This window comes from Juglans regia, chromosome 9 (genome assembly GCF_001411555.2).
Source record: "Juglans regia cultivar Chandler chromosome 9, Walnut 2.0, whole genome shotgun sequence".
Lineage (NCBI taxonomy): Eukaryota > Viridiplantae > Streptophyta > Magnoliopsida > Fagales > Juglandaceae > Juglans > Juglans regia.
Window position 1 is genome coordinate 15,726,379 of NC_049909.1, and position 24,787 is coordinate 15,751,165.

Below are 24,787 nucleotides of genomic sequence, written 5' to 3' on the forward strand. Positions count from 1 at the left end.
GGAGGCGAGTGTACTGCTCTTGAGTAATCGGTGAACCATTGCCGATTTGTTCCTGTTCAAGTGAAGATTGATTAGCATGTGACTTAATCTTGGAATTATTTTTGTAACCTGGAGGAAATCCATGTAGCTTGTAGCATTTTTCTCTGGTATGTCCTGGTATGCAACAGTGAGAACACACAGGGAGATTAGGATTTGCTTTGAAGCACCGTTCCAACGAGTGTCCTTGGATATTGCAATGAGTACAGAACAGTCTATCTTTACGTGAGGAGGAATGGTTGCGTTGGTCAGGTCCTCTTGCTGCCATTGCAATCGGTGCAAGAGGTGAATTAAGTTGGCGCCGCCTTTCCTCTTGTTGTATAAGAGACAAAACGCGATTTAATGCTGGGAGAGGATCATGGAGTAATATTTGAGCATGAATGGCATCGAATGACTCATGCAGTCCATTGAGAAACTGCATAACTTTGCTTCGGTGAGTGTAGTCTAGCAGAGTCTTCACTGCTCCACACGTACAGGATGGCATAGGCTCATATATTTCTAACTCATCCCAGAGACCTTTGAGTTTGTTATAATATTGACTAATCGATTCCTCATCTTGAGTAAGTGCTGAGATCGATTTAGTAAGCTGAAAAATCCGTGGAGCATTTTGAATTGAAAATCGCTCGCGGAGATCATTCCAAACAGCTGCAGCAGTGTTTGCATGAGCAATACTTGCTCGATGTTCAAAACCAACGGAGTGTTGAATCCAAGCTATCACCATATCATTGCAACGTTCCCAAGCAGTATATAGAGGATCAAAATCAGTGGATGGTTTAAGAATCTTGCCATCAATGAATCCTAATTTGTTTTTGATATTCAAGGCTCGGCGCATGGTCCTTGCCCAGGTGACATAGTTTTCAGTGGTTAGAAGATCAGGAACTAATGGAGAAGAAGCTCCTTCACCGGGTTGGATATAAAAAGGACTGGCTGGGTGGTGTGGGTTGTTTTCTGGATTGGAGAACATATTGTTATCTTTGGGTGGAGGTGTTTCTGTCATAGCTCATGATACCATGTTAACAGCAGTGCAGAGAGCACAAAAATGCAGAAGCAAATGATGGAGAAAAAGAAGAAGACTACGGAAATCCAAGAAGGAATGATTAAATTGTATTGGAATATCATGATCTCTGTATTGGCAGTGTACTGCTATTTATAGACTACTAAAAATAGAACGAAATAACAATAACAAATAAGAAATAATTAATAGCGCATAACAGAATGCATAACAGAATGGCCTCATGTAATTGCTGTATATCTATCAGGTGGAACCGTGGGCATTATATGCTCAGTTGCATCCTTTAATCTTGATAAAGGTAGCGGTGTAACAGAATAAAACTCCCAAGTAATTTTCTGGCTTTCTATTGGTTGCATGTAATCATTATGCACTTAGTAACGACACATCTATACTCTATACTCATGCATTCATTGTTCAGCACTGGTAATGAACAGGTTTCGTCTTCAGCGTGTTCTGGAAACTTGGAAGGCAATGCTCCAAAAAGAGCAAGCAATGGCTTATGCTCGAGCTTTAGTTTCTGGATTTGATCTGAATTATATCAACCATCTCATTTCATTTGTTGATGCTTTTGGAACATGTCAATCTTCAACTTGTTTCAATTTTTCTTTTTCTTTTGGAACATGCATCAATTTCACTGATCTATGCAAGAAAAAGAACGAAGATAGGCTTTGGATAGATGAAATTGCTGCAATGCAGGCTAGCTCTCATCCAGAATTGCCATATTTGGGAACATCTGGGATCACACTTGCCGGTGAATATCCTGATGAGTGATGATAGTCAGAATCTTATGATTAATGTTCACCTAAATACTCTCTGGTGGGAAACAGAATGGCTCTGTAGATGCATCAGTGTCGAATTCAACTGGAAGTCATGGAAGTTTGGTGTTAGCCAAGGTATTGTCCTATTTGTCATTACATCTTAAAACATGTTTTGACTTGTGACACAATCTAGAAGCTTCTTGACAAATGAGAAGTTTATTATATGTAAATGGAACTTGGGGGGTTGATTATGGCAATCCACACTTATCCTCAAATTCATAGAGTTTTGGCTCTTCAAAACATATGTTTATATTATTTTAATTTCTTCGTGAATTAGATACTAATTATGCTGGTTAGCCTTCTATATTCCTCACATAGATATATACATATTGACGTGTGTGTATTCCAGACATGCCAAATATAATTCAGAAAGAAGTTCCAAATTGCATGTTAATCCAAACTTGTTATAACTTTAACTATAGACAAACCTGATGTGGAATAAAAAACATTTCAAAATTGCTATGTTATTTCATGATTAATTTAGAGAAGAGCTGAACTAGAAAGTATGGTTTGATGAGCATTCCATGAAAGTATGATTAATTGCTCTTCTGATGACATGAAATTTTGCACAAAAAAAAAAATTTACATTTAAACCAAGTGCATGTCAAATTAACTCAAGACTTTAGATTTCCCAAGACCAAGTAACTGTAGATTTAAGTACTCCTTATTTTATATAATTTTTTAGGATTGTGAGTGGTTGATAGAGGAGCTAAAAATCTTATATTTTACGGAAGAATTTTATATTTTGGTAGAACTTTTCTATTCTTCCAATTGGGCGTAGGTGCCTTGCACGCAACGTTTTTACTAGTATATATATATACACACGCGTACGTATCTATATTGTTTGCAAAGTACTGCGAGTACTTTTTTTTAAATTTTGTCATTCTAGTAATGAGTCATGACTATTAATGTGGCATATTTTAAATGTCTATAATTAAAATAGTCATCTATTTTAAAAATGTCACGTCAACAAGTATAACTAAGGCAACTAGACAACTAGATAGGTTTAGATAATAAGATGAGAATTTTTAATTTTAGATGAAAATTTAAAATATTATTATTATTTTGAGATTTGAAAATTTTAAATTGAGATTTAAAAAAGTTAAATTGTTTATTATATTTTGTGTAGAAATTTTAAAAAATTATAATAATGAGATGAAAATTTTATGTCTTATTTTGTAATGAGAATTTTGAAAAAGTTGAATTGTTTGTTGTATTTAAAAATGAGAAACAAGATTTTTTTTCGTTTATTACTTGTTTAAATTCTTATTATAAGGATAAGGAAAAAGAAATGAGAAGCAAAAATAAGACTATAAAAAAACTCATTTAATCTTCTTTCTTTTCCAGATCCAACGATAGAAAGGATAAGAAATTAAGAGTATACATCATTGAAATATTCAATTTTAGTTATCTGTTCTTTTAATAATACATGTTGCTTCGCTTCAAGAGAAGCCTAATTAAGTTACAAAGTTGGGGACAGTAATCCCGTTTGGATGTTGAGTTGAGTTGAGATAAGTTAAGTTCTTTATGAATAATAATAAGTTAAAATGATGAAGTGAGTTTTGTAGAGCCTACCTAAGATGAGTTTAGATGTGTTTGAATGTTAAGATGAGTTTAGATGTGTTTATATAAAGTTAAAAAATATTATAGGTCCCACGTGCAAAGAAGTTTTGAGTTGAGATGAGTTTAGTAATTTGAGAGTTGGATATTTAGATATTAGATTCAGCTGAAAATTAGACCAGTCCAAATTCTAAACGGGACTTTCTTATCCATGAAAACACATTTGGTTTTAGAGAGAGAGGGAGAGGCACAAAACAATGTGAAATGAAAGAGAGAATGTGTGCTTGTGATTCATGATGCATTCATGCTAGACCTTAGGATTTGTTTGGAAAAAGTTTTCATCTCAAAATTATCATCTTATATCATTTCATCTCATTCATAAATATTACTCAAATACAAATACTTTCAAACTAATTATTACAACTTTAACAAACTTTCAAACTAAAAATAAAAAACAATTCAATTTTTTCAGATCTCCAAACAAAAATTATATTAAAAAATTATATTCTAACAATATTTTAACTTTATAATATTTTACATTCAACTTTTTCTCTCTCATTTCTCAAAACTTCATAAATCAAACTATTTCACCACTATTCATAAACTATCCTATTACTATTTATAAAATTCACATCTCATCTCACTCTCCAATCTTGTCCGTCGACGATGGAGAATGTTTTGCAACAGTCCAAAAAAAAAAAAAAAAGGAGAGAGCATCAGTCAGCATGCTAAAGCTAAAGCAAGCCATCCATCCTCTTGCCTCTTGGTTTTACAGTTGGCACTGTTAACACCCACAAAAGGTCACACAATCTTTAACTAATCAACCCAATATCACTGATTTCTATTCTCGTATTAGCGTCAACTTTGGCTGTATATGTTGGGATTATAGCTCCTAACTTTCATTTAGACAGCAAGACAAGAATAAGAAAGTTGAAGGTATCTACAGCTACGTTTATATTTTTGGCAATCATATCAAGGAGCTTCTTATGCAGAAATGTGAGGTATATATTAATTCACTTTAGCACATGGTATCATATGCTCCGAACTCTAGGACCATAGTGAGAGAAAGATACACAATAAATATTATGGGATCCATTTTATGCATCTATCTCTCTCATTCTAAATTCTAAAGTTTAAATGAGACTTAATTTAAAGAATCCAAATTCGGATCAGATCAATGCTTCCCTACCAGTATAAGTTTAATCGTTCAAAAGGCCAAGTATATAAAATGAAAACAAATTGTCTTCCATTTGGACCATGCATCCAGAAACAATCTGATAACATTGTTGGGGAGACTTTTTCTGTTCCATAGAAAATTCATACGATGCACAAACGACCCACAACAATAGACAACATACACCTATTTGGGGTGCTTGTCTTGTATGACTAAGCCACGTATTTGACTTGGTATCCCCAAATCCACTGACTACACTAAAAAAGAAACACAAAAAAAATCAGCTAAATTATCGTGCCAAGTCAAATTCTCAATATGTTTGTTAATATGTACACATCCAACGAAAAAAAAAAAAAATTGGTTAAGGTATTAAATTGGTTTATGTATAGTAAAATCATTCTCAAAAAATAATTATTTTCATCAGTAACTATTTATTACCTCACAATCCACATCTCATAAAATAAAAAAAATTATCAGATACAGAGTGTGAGAATAAATAATAACTGACGTATAACAAAACTTCTTAAAAAGTAAAGGATTCTTATAAAATTTGTAACTTCCAAGAAGTTTCTTGAGAAGTCAAATATTATAAAGAAGTTCAGAAGTTTCTTTTGTCGGGAAATAATTGATCTAATTTGTTATCTAGTACGACAACCCCCCCACCCCCCAAAATTATATATAAGTCAATGCCGTGAACGCTCTTGAAGCTGAATCCCAACGCTCCAATCTTGGCTTGAAGAGAAAGGTCTTCCTCCACAACCGATCGACTCCAAGCAGCTTGTTATAAAGTACTGGTACTCCACTGGCTTTACGATCGCTCTTGTTCTTTTCCCCTCTATCTCGAACACAGTCAAAATTACTTAAGAGGCAGACCAAAATTGCTCATGTATGACTACTGCATATATACTTGCATCATTTTCCTGTCAAATATATTGCAGCATATTGCTAACATCATTTCCAGTCAGTCGCTCTATAATTCCAAGTAGAAGGGCTATAAGCTAGCTTTCTTCCAATATGAAGAGTTTGAAATAAAATACCGTTTTGTAACTGCATGGGGGAAAAGATTTCTGGTTTATGGTTTTGAGTTTGAAGAAGACATCAAATCACATATTTTAAGTTTTTTTTTAAAAAAAGAGTCTCCGTGGTGTTCCCTTATAAGCTTTGCTTTACACTCCATTTTCATCTTCAAATATCAAGTAGTACTGCATCTGTTTCAATTTAGCTCTTGAAGAAAAATTAACTCTGTACTGTCCATAATTTGTTTTGTAATCAGTATCTATACCATGTGATATTTTTTTCATGAAGTTATTGTACTAAATAACTTCTCAATTAATATGGTTCTGACTCGGTATTTATTATATATATCCTTTTGTTCTTTTCTTTTACATATTCTAAGTATTAATTTCTGGGGAGATTCTAATTATCAGCTAGCCCTAAAAAATACCAAATTCTTTACATATTCCAGTGTTAAATGAACAATGAATGTCATTCACAGAATTTAAAAACAAAATGAAGAGAAAAAGAAAATATACATCTTCCCTGTGATCACCGATTTATTGTACTACAAATTAGGGGTAATATTATTTTCCATGTAGTTTCATTTTTCAGATTTCCAGGAGTACAGAGAGGCCATGACCATCACTCACATGGATCCGATTCTCTATGATGCTGCAGCAAAAGGCAACATCATGGCTTTCAAAGATGAAAACTTCAAACAGCCACTAGAAGCCTTATTAACACCAATCAAAAACACCGTTATCCATATTTTCATCACAAACCTCGATCATGGGATAGAATCAACAGAAAATAACTTCGTGGGAGATATACTCAACATGTGTCCTTTGCTTTTATGTCAAGTCAATGCCAAAGATGAAACTCCATTACATATCGCAGCAAGGTATGGGCATGTTGATATTGTTAAAGTTCTGATTGAACATGCGAGATATGCACATCATCAAGATATTGGAAGCGGGGCTGATCAAGCAGTCAGGGAGATGCTTAGGATGGTGAACAAAAAGAAAGACACAGCCTTACATGAGGCTGTACCTTATAATCACTTTGAAGTGATAAAACTTTTAATCAAGGAAGACCCAGATTTTTCATATTCTGTTAATGATGCCGGGGAGACTCCACTCTACATTGCCGTCGAGAAAAACTATGAAAACTTGGTGTTGGAAATTTTGAGCACCTGCAATTCACCGGCTTATGAAGGCCCCAACGGTAGAACGGCTTTGCATGCTGCAGTATTTTGGGATAACAAAGGTACTCCATTTATAGCTGTATAAATGAATTTATCAGGCAGCATGAAATACTTAATAAATATTCCATTGTATCTATCTCGATCCTCTTCCACTCTAAACGAGTTCGAAGAAGTTATCCTTTTGTCTGTTACAAAGTTATTACACTGCTTAACATGTATTCGAATTCTCTGTAGTAACGATCAAAGCAATTTTGGAAAGAATTGGAGGACCTATAACTGAAAAAGCAGACAAACAAGGTTGGACTCCACTGCACTTGGCTGCATACTCAGGTGGGTGGTGGTCTACACAGCTGTTGCTGGAACATGATTCACAAGTAGCAAACATGAAAGAAGAAGAGGGGAGGACAGCTCTTCACATTGCAGCTCAGCGTTGCAATGTTCGGATCATAAAAATGATTATAGCCATGTGTCCAGATTGTTGCTTACTGGTTGACAACAAAGACTGTAATGTGTTTCACTTTGCGGAGTTGAGCAGGTTACCGGTTTTGACAGTGGGAGTGATTCGTGAAAATTCGTCAGCTCTCAGCAATCTTCTGGACGAGAAGGACGCCGAAGGGAACACTCCTCCCCTATATTCCCGTTGTATCGAGTACGCGAACGAGTATCTCAAGATGGATCACCCTAGAGTAGATAAGATGCCTTCAAAAAAATGACCTCAATGCTTATCAAGTCACTTTTAATTTTTATCTTAATTTTTTATTTTTATTTTTATTTTTATTTTTTATTTTAAGAAGATGAACGGTACCTCCAATTTTATTGTTTTATTGATAACTCTCACTTATAAGGAAGTAATATATTTTACAGAAGGCGGAAGAGCTTTGGATGTTACAGAAATCCCGAAACCAAAGCCCTTGCAAAAACTATAAAGAAACTAATCGATACAATAATTATTTCGAACTATTTATCATAATAGAAAAAACATAAAACTATATGCCTCGCTAGTGTCTAAAGTGAGAGTCTTGCTTTATCCAAAACATATATGCAATATAAGTGTTTTGTGTTTTGGTGAGAAACTAAGTAAAAAAGAAGCATCCATACCAAGAGCCCCTAAGTTTGCTAAAATTACATCAACCAAGCTATTCCCTTCTATGTAATTATGAATTAATTCAAAAGGGAATGATGAATGGATGCTAAGATGTCAAGCCACATTTCAAAATACTTCCAAGGAGGCTCTTGTTTTCTGTTAAATTACCGGTTCACAGCAAGTAAAAAACTGTCTTCACTACTAATTCTAAAATTTTGCAGCTGATACCATAATAATAAACTATATTTCAAAGCAGAAAATTCAGCAAAAATGTTTGTCCCATGACACAAACGGCAAGAAAAACTATGAACAAATTTACCATCATGATTTCTAATCACACCTCCACAATTAGCTATGCCAAGATTTCCTTTTGAAGCTCCATCAATGTTCAGCTTAAATTTACCAACAGGCGGAGGATATCGTTTGACTAATAAAGGCTTAAGAAGCCTTATTTGAAGCCTAACCAACTAGATAGAAAAATATAAGAAAAAAATAAAAAAAAACCCGTACTTGCTTATGGTATCTATCCTCTTTCATCCAATTGACTAATAAGCTTATCAAGTGCATGTACCTTTGGCGCATGTAATCTTATCAAGTCACTTTAACTAGTGCAAACTTATCACAGAAAAGGTAACGACACCAGTAAATAGAACGGTACCATAATTTTATTGATAACCCTCACTTGTGGTAGAGGAATATCGTGGTTACAAAACGGATGCCAAGAGGTTACATATAATCCAAAAAAACCCAAATCCAAGCATCAAAGTAAGATATAGACTAACTCAAAACTTATACAACATTAAATAAAACTCAAAACAATATTCAAACCTTAATAAGTCAACTAAAGCTAAATGAAAACCTGCATAAAACCTGCATAGAAACCTGTATAAAACCTACATAATCCAATTTGATCTTACCGAAAAGTTGGGAAGGAAATGCATAACCAGCCTGTTGCAACCTGCACGCACTAAATAAACCTCAATCTCAAATAAGGTAAAACGCATTTGTCAAAGTACAACAAACCTTTTAAGTCTTCTTGAAATATGGCTATGAGCACGAAAATTCATACAAGAATTACGGGCTCCTTCTTTGGCAAAAAAATCAGCAGCCATATTGCGTTCTTGAAAAACATGTCATGTTAACTTTTTAGATGATATGTTCTACACAACGACTAGCTATAAGCTAGCTAGGGATTGGGGAAGGTGTATTTATGAGGTTAGTGGTTCAAAAAGGTGTATTTATGTTCTACACAACGACATAACATAGCTTACATTTTTAGATGGTGTATTTATCTTCTATATCATTGCATGAAAAGATCAAAACACATCTTCTTTATGTTTCAACAAGTCAAGTCAAGTCATTCGAGTGCAATCATCTACAAATGTCACAAGCCAACGAATGCCAGAAGAAGTAGTATTTGGAGAAGGTCCCTACAAAAGGAATATCACTTCTATTCAAGCTTATTGGATAAGGAACACAATGACTTTTAGCTAAAATGCAAGTATCACATTTAAAGTATGAATCTTGTAAATTTGAAAATAGATTTGGAAACAAGTGCTTCATATAACTAAATGAAAGATGCCCCAAACGATGATGCCATGGCTAAATCTGTCTCTCCATGACACTAGTCGTGTGTTGCATATTATTAGCTCTACCAAGACTAAAATCATCCATGTAATACAATCTCCTCTCTTAGTACAATGCCCAATGATCTCCTTAGTCAGAATATCCTAAAGAAGACAAAAAGTAGAATACATGAGTGCGTGTAGCACAATTAGTTCCTCAGTAACTTGACCAACATACATCAATTTATTTGAGAGAGATGGAACTAGTATAGTATTAGATAAAGAGAGTGAAAGTGATAAAGCCATAGTTCCAGCCCCTGTAACTGGATATGTGACCCCATTAGCATTAGTAATACTGCTTCGCCTTGGTTGAGTGATTTGGATAAAGTCATTTGAATTGTATGTCATGTGGTCAGTTGCCCCTGAGCTAATCCCCTGAGTCATTTGAACTATCATCATTTTGATTAGAACTAAGTAATGCTTGACCACAGTTACCTTAATCATTAGGAGTAGCCTAATCATTTGAAAATCCTACTTGTGGAGTGCAAGATAATTAAGGTTCAGCAGTTACCAAGGCAGCTCGACCTGAGCCTCCATTGGAGGCAGCTTCACAATGTTTATGTGCCTTGAGTTTGTTCCACCATTCTGGGTACCCATGTAACTTAAAACAAGTTTTACGGGTATGTTTCACGTTCCCACAATGAGTACATCCGCCTCCTTCTGATTGTACCTTAGCCTCAAACGTTGTATTCGACTTTTCATTACCCGTCGAGGGAGGCCCGCTTTTGAACATCTAGACTGAAGGTGATTGTTGTTGCCCCATCTTGATTCCTCTAGAAGCCATAACAGCACCAGTTGTAGTTTTTGTGCCTGTTTTCATCATTGCTTGCCTAATATCCTCCCTTCGAACGTGAGCATAGGCCTATTCTACCGTAGGGAACGGTCGCAACTGCAGTACATCACTCTGAATCTTATCCAGTCAATCATCTAATCCATCAAGAAAAATATAAACTTTATCTTCTTGTAGTATTAAATTGTATTTCTGTATATCAACAGCACACTCCATTGGGTTAGGATGGCGGAAATCAATTTCTCTCCACAAGCCTTGACAATCATTATAATATTTTTCAATTGACCCTCCGGCTTGTCTCATTCTGGTCACTTGTCTCTTTAGATCATACACTTGGGAGGTGTCAGTCCTATCAAAGTAAGTCGTAGCAATAAAATCCCATACCCTTTTTGCAGTTGGAAAGCGAATGAAATTGTTGATTAAGGGGCGGTCAATAGAGTTGATCAGCCACCCATGATCAAGCGAATACATATAGCAAGACTGATATAGGGAAAAAGTGTCGACTCGTTTTCTCTCTCCAGCAAAAAAGCTCTCCAGAGAGATAAAAAAACTCTTGCCTTCTCTGTCTAGAGGGTGGCTGGAGCTTCGGCCTCCACCCACCCTCATCCCGTTTGTATAGTCTAGATAATATTCTATTATGTTTTTTTGGATTTTTTTTTAATTTTCTGACCATAGCATAGAGAAGTGCTGATCTACTGCTTTCCTGTCGTCCAAGACCGCCACGCGCCACACCACAAGATTCACTAGTTGCTGATCCCTCGGATAGCAGAAGAAAAAAGTCGAAAAGAGTGGCGCGTGGTCCTCATGCGCAGGCCAAACAGCGCATGGATCTCATGCGCCGTCACACCACGGTGAGTTTGCTGCCAACATAGTCTCCTAGTGTGGTGCATCGTCTCATATGCCACCACAGTTCCTGGCGGTCTCCTGCCGATGATTTGAAACTTCTCCAATTTGCTATCTTCCTATGTTATTGCTCATCCTAACCAAGGATCATGGGAAAAAGGTAGTGAAAGTCTTCTTCAATCAGTCAAGACTAGTGACCTGTGGCATAAATCCCTATATTATAATCCATTTATTGAACTGTATCAAAACCGCTTCAGGCGGCTTCCCCTTGTGGGAAATGGGTGGGGGTCAAGTCTTTGGCCCCAAATCTTTTTTTTTTTTCTTTTTCCTGTGTTGTTCCAATTGGTTTCGGATAAATATTGAGGCCTCCCACCTTGTTATCTCTTATATCATGTAACTGTTTTATATATCTAGAATATGCTTGATTAGAAAAAATAATAATAAAAATACATGTAGCAAGACAATGAGACAGTTTTAGGGAACTATTATAAGCCAAATTGCCTTTATTAAGATTTTTCCAAATTTTTATCTAATCTCATCTTATCTCATCTCATCTTATTCCCAAACATAATATAAATATAAAATTTTAAAACTAATCATTACAACTTTTTCAAATTTTCAAATAAAAAATAAAAAACAATTCTAACTTTTTCAAATCACAAACAAAAATATTATTATAAAATTATTTTATTGCCAATATTTTAACTTTATAATCTTTTTTATTTAATTTTTTCTCTCATTTCCTAAAACCTAAAAAATACTCCACTTAAACTATCTCACTATTATTCATAAAATTTTCATCTGATTTCACTCTTCAAACCATTCTTTACACTTTCTAAGACTATTCTAGTCTAGGTTGTACACTTTCCATGGCTAGTATACTTTCTAACCATTGACCCTTGAAAGAAGGATTTTATATTCAAATTGATCCTACAACATCTCCCACTGAATTTTTATGAAAAACTTACTCCAATTATTGACAACTCACGCCAACAAGAAGATTAGAAATGAGAGCACCATTGATATTAATAAAGTAATGAAAGGTGAAAAGAAAGGACTTGCAGAAATTACTACCCCATCATAATTCTTTCATTGGAGTAATGCAGCAAGAAACTAGACTCTACCATGGAATCCAAAGATGGAGATGTCGTTTGGTTCACCAAAAATAAGTAGATTAAAGGATCTAAATTTGTTTTACTTGCAGGAACAAATCCTTTAATGGCAGCAGCCTTGTTTAACTGCGGTCTTATTGATTTGATTGCATTTATCCAAGCAAAAACCTAGTCGAATTGACATATTTTGCAAAAGGTCTCATTGATGCAGTGAAGACATACAGCAAGAAGATCAGGGCCAGAGAGTTGCCAGTTTTCTTAAGATTCCATTGTTCTATTATGGATTGGGAAGACGAAGCAATTCATCAGCCTTATCATTTCATCAAGCTCGGCATAACCAACAAGTCTACAGAGCAAGATGAACCAAAAGCCCTTCAAACTCGAAAAGAGCAGAAGGAAATTCTTCATGAAGAAAGATCTCACATGCTTGCAGAGATCCATGCAGAAATTTACAAAATTTGACCCTATCTCTCAGTAAAGAAAGGTTAATTATAGCTCGGACCAGAGTCTGTGATGACCAGTCAGTTCAATAAATTGATCAGTCAGGAAGACGCGAGCAAAGTAATTGCTTTTGAAGCAGAGCTGAATGCCAGCCAGCCAGCACACGCAAAAGTTTATTGTAAAAAATGGTGAAAGATAGAAGAATAATGTTACTATCCCTCTTCATATTGCATTTAATTTTTTTATATTTTTTTAATTATTAATTAAGAAAATAACTATTAGTATATTGATATTATTTTATATTTTCTAAAAATATTTAAAAAAAATATGAATAATAAAAATGAAAAACTTTAAAAAAGAAATTTGACTTAAGGGTACGCCCAATAGTCACTGTTGGGCAGCAAATTTATCATTCTTATATTCCACACTTTTTATTCTTTTATTTTTTTTTTCTTAATGAATATGTGGCGAAGACATCTATCATAGAAGTACTTTCAAAGATAACAATGGTGCATTTATAGTCGAGTTTTGTTGTTTATATATTTTTTTATTAAACTAATTAAATTCTTCTACTAATTATTTCTACATTATATTAATTAAAAAAATAAAAAAACATATATAATAGAGTCATGCTAGGCTGCCACCCAGCAATGACCACCGGGTGTGCCGCCTAGCACATTTGCATTTTTATTTTTTTCTTCTCTTTTATATCTTTTTAACATATTTGAATATATTTTTTAAAAAAAATACATCAATACACTAAAATTCAATTTCTTAATTATTAAATAAAAAAAAATTAAATACATGAACAGTTAAAATGAGATAGCAAACTCAGATGGCTTATTAAGATTTTCCTTTATAATATAAGAATAATGAGCGGGATTTTTTTTTGGGTAATGTTAATGCTAGGCTGACGCCTAGTAATGACTGCCGGGCATACCACCTAGGCAAAAGCTAACTTTTTAAATTTTTTGATTTTTGATTTTCATATTTTTTTAACATCTTTAAATATTTTTTAAAAATAAAATAATATTAATATATTAATAATCACTTCTTTAATTAATAATTAAAAAAATTAAATAAAAAAGAAAAGTAGCATTATTCTTTTACTTTTACTTTTACTTTTACTTTTACTTTTATATGATTATACAATTTATATCAGTAAAGCAAATGCCTACTCAGTAAAAAGCAAAGACAGATTTTGACGCACCAACATCTTCATCATGTGAAGGCTCCAAGTAAAGCATAAAAGCAGTCGCTTATGTATTAGGACACTGCTCGGGACCGACACTACAAGTAAAGCAAAAAGATTCTCGCCGACACTCAAGTAAAGCGTGCAAAGTTGCAAACAGTCTCAAAGGTTTATTTTTAATATAGAATATTAAAAATATTGAAATAGGTAAAGATTGTATATAATATTAGTCCTATCAATTTGTTAAGTATGTTAGATAAAGAAATAAATATATATAATTTTTTATTATTGTCGTATTATAATCTCTTCTTTTTTTTTTAATTCTTGTTTGGCTTATAAATCTTTATTTTGTGTGTATATGACTTTATATAAGGGAAGATATTATAAATTTATTAATAAATAATAAAATATTTAAACAAATAAAAAATATTAAATAATAATAATTAAATAATATAGAAAAAAATAGAAAATGATATATGGTAGATTGTAAAATTCGTTAAATAAAATTAAAAAGAATTGAGTTTTGAGGATGTATTTTAGATAATAAGATACAAAATTTAAAGAGAAATAAATTGTACAAATTCTAAATAGATAAATCTTGCTCAAATCTTTGAAAAGAGTATTAAAAAAAACTATTATTTTTTAATAAAATCTATTTTTTTATAAATGATTTGTAAGAGACTTGTATATTTAAAATTTGTATATAATATTACTCAAATTCAAATTATCTAAGAACATTTCTATCTTATTCCTAAAATTTTTCTTAAATTTTAATTAGAAATTACACTTTATAAGGAACCGGACGGAATGCTCTAATGCTCACCACACCAATAATACATCTTTTCCACAAAAGGGTATTAGTCGTCAAATAATTCAAAGGGCAGCTGAAGTCATTTGAAGACCTCAGCTCAACTATAAGAAGGAGCCTTCTTCACCATACGAAGACACGAAGAAAATAAGAAAGGGTGCTTCTACGGAGTTGGTTTTTTTTTTTTTTTTTTTTTCTTAAATAATTAAGAAATTCATTTCTAATGATTTAAGAAAAAGAAAAAAAAAACAAACCAATTCAGTGCATTTCTTGAGGCTTACCTACACAGTGCCTACAAGCTGCTTACCATCTGGAGATCATGAAACTAGTAATCCAGGTTAGAGATCAGAAAACTGTTGCCACATCTTTCCTTTTTTTTTTTTTTTTTCTTTTTTCTCTGTTTTTCCCCTTCTCCCAGTGCCTCTCCCCTTCTCCCCTCCTCCCTGTTTCTCTCTCCCTTTCCGAACTCCTCACTGATCTTGCTGTCGCAGCCTCTCCACAACATCGCCGCCAAACCTTCCTCGCCCCTCGCCCCTCGCCAACGTTGCTGCCGCACCCCTCACCTTCCTTGCCACTCACCGACGTCACCCTTCACCCTCGCCTCCGTTATCATCGTCGCTGCTGCCGCCCCTCACCGACAAGTATGAGATCTCTCTCTCTTCTCTCGGTCGGGCTGAGGGGGTGGGGAGGGGTTGGGAAATGGAGAGGGAAAGGAGGAGAAGGGCAGAGACAAGGCGAGTGGACAAAAAAAAAAAAAAAAAGACGTGGTGCACTAGTGATTTGCCACATCAGTGTGTATTCTTTTGTGGGATTACCTTGTATCTATAGTATTTTTCAAAGAGTTATATACATTATGGGCTAACATCCATAACTGCAAGCCCCATTAGTTCGCTTAGAACTAGATATCCCCAATTATGATTGGCCTTTACATAGATCATAGTTGCAAGAACTAAAAATACCGAAAAAATTACATAGACCATAGCAATGAAAAAGAATATCATGTGTGGAAAAAGGAATAGATAAATTTAAAATTTATCTAGCTAGCACCTCAACGCTTTTTAGTTCGTACAGATTCAAAGAATTTTTTGTATTTTTTGCGGGCTAACATTGCAGGTGATTATAAACAAATTAAGTAGATTACTCGTTGGCAGCAATGGTTAACAACTATCAATGTGATGTTGAACACATCAAAGGAGAAAGGAATTGTATAGCAGAAGCTCTAACTAGATAATTAAAAGACACAGGTATAACGTGATGTTTCCTTGTGCAGGATAAAAGATGGACCTCAAATCCATCGAAGCTCTTATGGAGCAACAAAAATTCATGGAGCTACAGCCTACATTGCTAGGGGCGTAAATCGGTCCAATCCGTTCTTGTGGACCAAAATTTTTCTTCGGAATAGACTAGACCAAACATCCATAAGAACCGGACCGGACCGATAGCTCGGTCTAATTATTTTGCTATTTTTTTCATTTTTTTTTCAAATAAATTAATAAAAAAATTATTTAAATTACTAAATTATAGTTAAGTGAATTATTAATGTAGATTATATAACTAACTAATTAAAAAAATATTTTATTATAGTTATATTTATGATGTTGATAGTTACTACTTACTAACTTAGATTTTACTCTTTAATATGTATAATTATTAATTGTTGGGGCAGAGACTGGTTTTGGAGTTGAAAATTTGAGAAACAGTACGTTCGCTCGACTATCGCTCGAGTGCTAAAAATTAGAATTATCTCCCTTCTCCTTCAATAGTTGTACTGAGCAAAAAGCATATCATGGCCAGAAAAGGAGGAGACCCAGGGTTTGGGACCATTCTCGACACCAACGACAACGACTCAAGCATCCTTGATTTTTTTAGCACCAAATGGGAGTTTGACCTAGGTGGTATAGATTTCCATTGTCTCTGCTCCTCACCCGCTTCTTTCTCCCAGGACTGACAACCTCCCTACAACTTTTTGTCCTCACCACGAAAATCCAGCCAAACAATATTTCAACCCACAGACCCCTCTCACTCTCATTTCTCTATGTCTCTCCGAAGGGAATATTCTAACATAGCAAAGAAAATAATGGAAATATTGAATAAAGTAGTGAATGTGGGTAAAAATAGTTGCTCTCTTCGAGGAGGAGCACCTCCAGGAATTAAAGAAAAAATGAGAACATTTATCTTTTCAATAGTATTTGCATAGTGCATCCAAAAGTTCCAGGCATACAATAAGATAGACTCCACTAATAGTCCAGACAATGGTCATAGACCTACTACGGAATCTTACATGAATTAAAATGGAACCACGCCTATGGCCCAGAGTCCAACAAGACCAAACTAAATAAAAAGAACAAGAACCAATGAAATAACAAAAGGGCCACTACCCCACACAACCGTAGCCCCCCATACTTCAGAACTCCCTTCAGAACTAAGGAGTTCGACACTTCGACTTCTCCACTTCAGTTCAAAACAAGTATCCCTCACATGTGCTAGGGTTCCGTCTTCTTCCCTTCCTCTCTCTTGCCTTTCGCCATCCTTCGCGCTTCCACCTTCAAATCTAAGCCATCGTTTGTTACGTATCCCCCCGTTCAAAACACATTCCCGCAAGGTAGGGAACTTCTCCTTCAGCCGTGAGTAAACTTCCCAAGTGGCATCATCGGCCCCTTGGCCTTAACAACGGACCAAGAGCTCCACCCGTACTTGGTTGCCCGCCTTGGTCATTCGATGCTTCAGTATATCTTCAAGCTCTAGCCAAATCACTCCTTGGTTGTCCACTGGGGGTAGTGTGGGAAGGAAAGTGACCCTTGAACCGATCTTGTATTTGAGTTGAGTTAGATGGAAGGTGGGGTAAATTCTTGAGGATCTCAGGAGATCTAGCTTGTAGGCCACCTGACCTACCCTCTATGATTTTCAAAATGGCAAAAAATACCGAGGGGCAAGCTTGAGGTGGCGTTGTTGTGCTACAGTGCTTTGTTTATATGATTGGAGCTATAGGTATTCATCATTGCCCAAATTAAATTATTGTTCCTTCCGTTTTAGATTTGAGAAATTTTTTCATTCCATCTTGTGTATTGTGTAAATTTTTTTTGAGGATTCTTGTGATCTGGTCTTGAATCCTTAGAATGGTGTCCACAGCTTCCCGCATGTTGTTCCCAACACATAATCAAGTCAACTAGGTCGCAGTTGCCCTTAAAGGGCCTCATAGGAAGTCATTCTTGTTGATGAGTGCTGAGCAGAGTTGTACCACCACTTAGCCAATGGTATCCACCTAGCCTAGTATTTAGGCTTGTCTCCACTTAAACATCTGAGGTACTGATTGTCTCGTTCATGACTTCAGACTACCTGTTGGTTTGAGGGTGGTATGTCATGCTTAAAGATAGTTGAACCCCTTGCAAGGAAAAAATTTCGTGCCAAAATTGTCCAATCAACGTGTTATCACAGACAAAGACAATAAACTGTGGTAGCCCATGCAATTTAAAAATAGTTCAAAAAATAACTTAGCAATGTCCCTAGCTATATAGGTATGTTTCAGAGGAATAAAGTGGTTGTATTTGGTCAGTCTGTCAACCACCACCCATAAAGCATTGAACCCTACTGAAATAGGTAGCCCTTCCACAAAATCTATAGTGATGTGAGTCCATGGCAGCATCGGTACAGGATGTGGTTAAAGTAGCCCGCTTGGTAGGGTGTTGTATATCTTAACTCGTTGGCATAAGTCACAACTTCTGATAAATGCATTGACATCCTTACCCATACTCTTCCTCGATAGGGCATCGACAACCGTATTTTCTGACCCTTTCTTGTACTCTACCATGAAGTCATACCCTAAAAACTTAGTAATCCAACATTATTGCATTGGGGTCCCCACTTTTTGATCCAAAATATGCTTGAGACTTTGCTGGTCTATGTGCACCACAAAAGTTTGCCCTAGTAGGTAAGGCCTACATTTAAGAACAACTGAAACTAGGGCAAATGGTTCCTTCTCGTAATTCAACATCATAAGTGCTCTTCCCTTCAAGGCTTGGTTGAAATAAGCTATGGTCTTGCCTTGTTGCATCAAAATTTGCCCCAATGGCATTTTCCAAGGCATTGTACTCAATAGTGCATGGCCTTGAGAAATCTGGAAGAGCCAAAATAGGAGGCTGTGTAACAGCCTTTTTTAGCTTGTGAAAAGCTATCTTAGCTTCCTCACTTCATCTAAAATCATCATTCTTCAACATTCAAGTTAGAAGGGAAGCAATCCCACCATGGCCTCTTATGAACCTGTGATAATATTCCATTAACCCAAAAATCCCCTTAAAGCCTTGAGGGATTTATGTAAGGGCCAATATTTGATTGCTTGTAGCTTATCGAAATTTGTCCATATACCTTCATAAGAGATTAGATGGCCTAAATAGGCTATCTCCTTACACCCAAAGTGACACTTTGATCGCTTGGCGTACAACTTGTGTTGCCTTAGTAGATCAAGGGTGGTTTGGAGGTGCACCACGTGTTCCTCCACTATTTTCCTGTACACAAGAATATCATAAGAAAACAAATACAAAATTTCTTAAATGAGGCCGAAATACCTCATTCATAAGACTTTGGAAGGTGGATTGGGCATTAATTAGCCCAAATGGCATAACTAGGAATTCGTAGTAGCCTTCATGCATCCTAAACGCTTTTTTGGTGAGGTTAACAATCTCTTCTTGAATCTTGGCTAGGTTATAGACTGAGGTTAGGCTTGGAAGGTTGAACATCTTGACATGCTAGCAGATGTCATACTTAAGAATACTAAGGAAATAACTAAGTTTATATGTATCAGACAACCTTTTCAATTGGTTAGCCAGTGTCTCAAACCTGGCCTTGTACTCTTCCATAGTACTATTTTGTCCTAACTTACTGAGTGTCTCCATAAGGTCATCATAGCCACTAGGACCAAATCTCACTAATAGGGCCTTAATAAAAGAGTCTCAATCAGTAAGTTGTCCAAATTCCTCTAAATCTTGAAACCAAGTGAGGGCTTTACCCTCCATATGAAAAGAGACAAGCCTTAAACGATGTTATGGCAGTGTATTATGGAATGTAAAAAATTGATGTACTTTGTAAGTCCAACATGCAAGATCTTTAGGATGGAAGATAAGGAAGTCAAGTATGATGGTTCTTGTTTGTATCTCTCTCATATGCTGGTGTGGGGCAGGTTCCTCTCTGGTTTGTATATCAGCAGAAGATTCACCATTGTTGTTCCTCTTGTGCATTCCTGCAATCAAGGTTGTGAGTTGTTGGACTATAGCATCCATCTGCCTCTTTATGGCTATCACATTTGTCTCCAGCACTTCATTGGATTTTTTTACATCATTAAGTCCATATTGTACTTGATTCATCATTGTGCCTTCTGTCATATTTTTAATATTGATATACAGAGAATTGATATCTCTAATACCATTTGTAACACAACAGAGAAAATAAGAAAAATAATGAATAAAGTAGTGAATGTGGGTAAAGATAGTTGCTCTCTTCGAGCGGGAGCGCTTCCAAGAATTAGAGAAAGAATGAGAAAATTTAGGATTTCAACGGTATTCGCATAGTGCATCCAAAAGTTAATAAGACAGATTCCACTAATGGGCCATAAAATGGCCATGGACCTACTACTGACTCTTACACGAATTAAAATGGAGCCAGGCCAACGGCCCAGAGTCCAACAAACTAAATAAAAAGAATGAGACCCAATGAAATAACAAAAGGGCCACTGGCCCACCATACTTCAGAACTCCCTTCAGAACTCAGGAGTTCGACACTTCGCTTCTCCACTTCGAGTACCTCTCACGTGTGCTAGGGCTCGTCTTCTTCCCTTCCTCTGTCTTGCCTTCACCCGTCCTTCACGCTTCCACCTTCATATTTGAGCCGTCGTTTGTTACAAATATCCTTGAAAAACTTCATCATACAATATTATCTCTCTCATAGCGTACAATTTCATTACCAGTATCTTCAACCCACTCCCAGACAATGGAAGCCCTTCCAAGACATTCGACTATGACTTTCACGTCGTCGGTGCTGACCAAGCCGAGCGCGTCATTGGCACTCTTCTTGGCTCCATCTAGCCTGATGTCACCGTTGAAATCCGAAACACATATGATGTCCCTCACAACGAGTTCTCGGGCCAGATTGCTTTGAATATCGAGTACCATCACAATATGTTAGTATCCCACCAAAAAGTGAATCTGAAAGAAGTCATCGTTGAATGGTATTCAACTGGACTTGGAGTTACCGGCAGTAATGCACTGATTCATGAATTTTATTCCAGTAAAGTTCCCAACCTTGTTCGTTTGACTGTCGATACAGGATTCAGGAATGGACAGGGCACGATAAAAGCTTATGTTTCTTTTAATTTTCCACTTGGAGACCAGCAGCTTGCTGCACAATTTCAGGAGATTCCTCTGGATCTTCGTATGGTAGAAGTTGAACGAATTGGATTTGATATTCTAAAAACAACTATGATTTTGAGCTTGTCACCTGCTGAGTTGCTTCTTGGGAAGCCTCTCTATAAGCAAACGGAGAAGTCGTTACTTGCTTATTCTGGACCCTCTTTAAATGTTCCTGTGGAGCATGCCTCAGGACAATACTTCAAAGATGGTGGTGCGTCGGATAAAAGATACGTGGTATGGAGCTTCATCCAAAGGTGTAGCAGGAGTTTTCAGCACTAAGTAAGGTTTCAGGGTTGGAAACTTATGGTACTTGTATATGCTTCTCATCGGAGGGTTTACCCCATATAAGTGCACATATGAGTTTTCGATGCTGATCAATGTTTCAGAATGTATGTCCCTATTTTGCGCCTAACCTGTTCGATAAAATGCCTGAAAAACTCTTGCGGATTGGAACTCAGTGAATTATGGGTTCTGGAAGTTGGGGTCTTGTAGAATTAACAAAAACGCTGGGCTGGATTATGTGGATCGAGGTGCAATAGCAAGCAATGGTGTAAATGGTAGACTTGGGACTTGCACGGATAGTGGCATTTATTCTTCGAGTAGTAGAATTCAGTGGGATTTTAACTTGAATAATTTCCAAGATGGTGTTCTATTTCCTGCCTTTATCATTGGACTTCTTGTAGCTTCTCCAATATTTGCATCCTTGGCAAGGAGCCACAGTCCTTTTAGGCTCGTTGGAGTTGGGTCATCAGTTTGGACATTTGTTGTCGCTGGGTGTGGCAGTTCATTTGACATTTGGTCCCTTGCAATATGTCGCATGCTGGTTGGTGTTTGCAGCATCTATAATCATGCCTGGTGGTTTTGTTGGTACTTGAGGTGACCCATATGATCATGAAGGCTCTACCAGTTTTGAGGAGAAATGCTGCTTTTAAAGTGTTCGTTATTATTGATGCCATGTCCTTGGTGTTATTTAGTTTTGCTATTGTTTTCCATCTACTCATTCCACTTCTGTTCCAAGGGTTATGAATCTGATGAAACTCACTACGCTTTTCTCAGCTAGGTCTTCCTGTTTATTTTGATGGCAATGGGAGCAATAGTGCTGGCATTTATCACAGTTGCATATGTTGTGTTAGTGCATTCCTTAGCTCTTGTCGTTACCACTTGTGTTATTGGCTCATGCTTCTTCCTCATCGTCTCTTTTATACGCGGAATGTATAAGGAGGATCTAGGTTTAGTACATCAATGAATGAGTTATTCTATTTTCAAGTTGGTTTATAGAGCACACCATCCATCATTCCATCCTCTTGCCTCTTGATTTTTACAGTTGGCGCTGCTAACACCCACAAAAGGTCTCAATATTTAATTAATCAACCAAATATCACTGATTTCTATTATGATATTAGTGTCAAATATCACTACAGCATATGGTATCGGATGCTTAGAACTCAAGGACCATAGAGAGAGAAAGATACCTACAATAAATGTTATGGGGTCCAGTTTATGTGTCTATTTCTCATTCTAAGTTCTAGAGTTCGAATGAGACTTTAAAGTTTAAAGAACAAGTAGTTTACTCATTCATAAGGCTAACGTATTCCATTTAAAAGAGAAAAACAAATTGTCTTCCATTTGGTCCATGCATCCAGAAACAAACTGATAAAATTTGTTGGGGAGACTTTTCCCTGTTCCATTTGGTCCATGCATCCAGAAACAAACTGACAAATGACCCACAACGATAGACAATAGACCCATTTGGGGTTCTTGGCATGTACAACTTACCCACGTATTTGACTTGTAAAAGTAGAAGTTTTCCATGATGACTCCGCCCAACTAAGTTTAACATAAAACCAGTATCATTCAAACTCACTGACCTTGACTGATCAAAACCAACCTGGCTTTTGGTTTCTATCCCCCACCTATAAGTCAATGCCGTGAATTACGACTCCAAGCAGTTTGTAAGCTTTATATTCGATCGATCGCTATTCCCCACTATCTCGAACATAGTTCTGGTGAAGGTGGAGGCAGAAATTAAGCGTTTATCAGAGGAAGAAGTTGGCAGTGGAGTACTCCACTGGCTTTGCAATTACCAACTTGGCAACAAGGTTATTATTGTTCTTTCACATATTTTAAGTTAAAAGAAAAAAAAAAAAGATTAATGGTTTTGTGGTTTTGAGTATTTTAAGTCAAATATCAAGTACTGCATCTGTTTCAATTTAGTTTTGATGAAATATTCTGTATTCTACATAATTTGTTTTGCATGCATTCAGTATTTGCTTATATATATATAACATTTTATTCTTTTCTTTTATATAAATTCTAATTACGAATTTCTGTCATCTGGGGAGATCAAAGTTATCGGCCGTAGTAAATATAACTTCTTTACAGTTTTGGCCCTAAAAAGATATCATTTTAGTGATCACATGAACAAATGAATATCATTCATAGAATTAACAAAATGAACAGAAAAAAGAAAATTTCTTTCCTGTGATCACCAATTTATTGTACAAAGGGGTAACATTATTTTCCATGAGGTTTCATTTTTCAGGTTTCCATGAGTATTACTCTTTTGTGTGGAAAACAGAGAGGCCATGACCATCACTTGCATGAATCCGATTCTCTATAATAGGGTTGTGCATAATGGGCCTTCAGCCCGATCCGTCCGAAGGATCCGACATTTCCAACCCGTGAAAGGCGGGTTCATCGGGTCAAAAGCAGAAGGCTGGTTTTAGGAAAAATAAACCGTCGAATCCGAAACTTTGAAATCTGAAGTTAATCTCTTCTTCTCTCCACTGCAGAACTCTAGTCACTATCGCCATTCTTCGTCGCCGTTCGCCGTCGCTGGTCACAGAGGTCATCGCTGAGGTGCTCTCTCTCTCTCTCTCTCTCTCTCTCTCTCTCTCTCTCTCTCTCTCTCTCTCTCTCTCTCTCTTTTGCGAACAACCCACTACGCCGTTTGGCTTTCGTTTTCCATATGTTGGCCTGAATGCAGTGTACCCCCCCTCCCCCAATCATCTCTATATATTTTGGTTTTTTCTGGGTTGATTACTCTTTACGGCTTAATTCCTCCCTTTTGTCTTCGATTTTGGTTTGGATCTCAGTAGTCGATCCACTGATTTTATTTTTTTTTTTTTCAATTTGGGTATATTTTAGATTTTGGTTCGGGTATCGTTTTTTCAAAATAAAGTAGAGTTTCTGATGTTTTTTATTTATTTATGTTGAATCTATTATTTATACTTGATAGAATCTGTATTGGTGGTTTCCATTTTGCATTTATGATTTGTCTTGGCTCGAGTCCAGAGCCTCCTGGTCTAGTGAGTAATGTATCTGTTGTTTCAGTGTGCTACTACTGTTTGAATCAACATGAAGAGCCTCCTGGTCTAGTGAGTAATGTATCCGTTGTTTTTAAGGGGCTTGCTTTTAACCTAGTTTGCTGCTTGTATACTGATAATTACGGGTTGATAGTATTGGAAGTAATGATTATAAGGAAGATATAAAGAACCCTCACCTTTGGTTTTAGAGTCCATGGAAGTGGAAGACGCATGCAAACCCTTAACAACTGAATCTGCATATCCCATTGGGTCTTGAATCTGTTGATCTCTCTTTCATTGCCTGCTTTTGAACCATAACCTAAGTGACAGAATTGGCTTGTCGAAACGAATATACTGCACAATTCTCTCTAAAGAAATGGAAAATGTTT

General features: G+C 36.1%; 1 protein-coding gene, 1 long non-coding RNA gene and 1 pseudogene across 2 annotated transcripts; all 3 read left to right on the top strand.

The window, feature by feature from the left end:
- The first annotated feature begins 5,346 nt into the window (after positions 1-5,346).
- Positions 5,347-7,513, top strand: LOC109020434 (ankyrin repeat-containing protein At5g02620-like). The gene is made up of 3 exons (XM_035693855.1): positions 5,347-5,486; positions 6,209-6,862; positions 7,035-7,513. The coding sequence occupies exons 2-3, from the start codon at positions 6,232-6,234 to the stop codon at positions 7,511-7,513; spliced, it is 1,110 nt and encodes a 369-aa protein (XP_035549748.1). The 5' UTR covers positions 5,347-5,486; positions 6,209-6,231.
- A 7,325-nt stretch (positions 7,514-14,838) lies between these two features.
- On the top strand, positions 14,839-15,590 carry LOC118349470. The gene is made up of 2 exons (XR_004802429.1): positions 14,839-15,032; positions 15,187-15,590. It is a non-coding gene; the product is annotated as an uncharacterized LOC118349470 (long non-coding RNA).
- Positions 15,591-20,598: 5,008 nt separating this feature from the next.
- Positions 20,599-21,973, top strand: LOC109020436 (annotated as a pseudogene).
- Positions 21,974-24,787: the final 2,814 nt, after the last annotated feature.

Excerpts from the sequence above, each read along its gene's own strand:
- LOC109020434 (XM_035693855.1), top strand. The coding sequence starts at position 6,232 with ATGACCATCACTCACATGGATCCGATTCTCTATGATGCTGCAGCAAAA. Across the intron at positions 6,863-7,034 it reads AGTATTTTGGGATAACAAAG|TAACGATCAAAGCAATTTTG; the intron begins GTACTCCATTTA and ends AATTCTCTGTAG.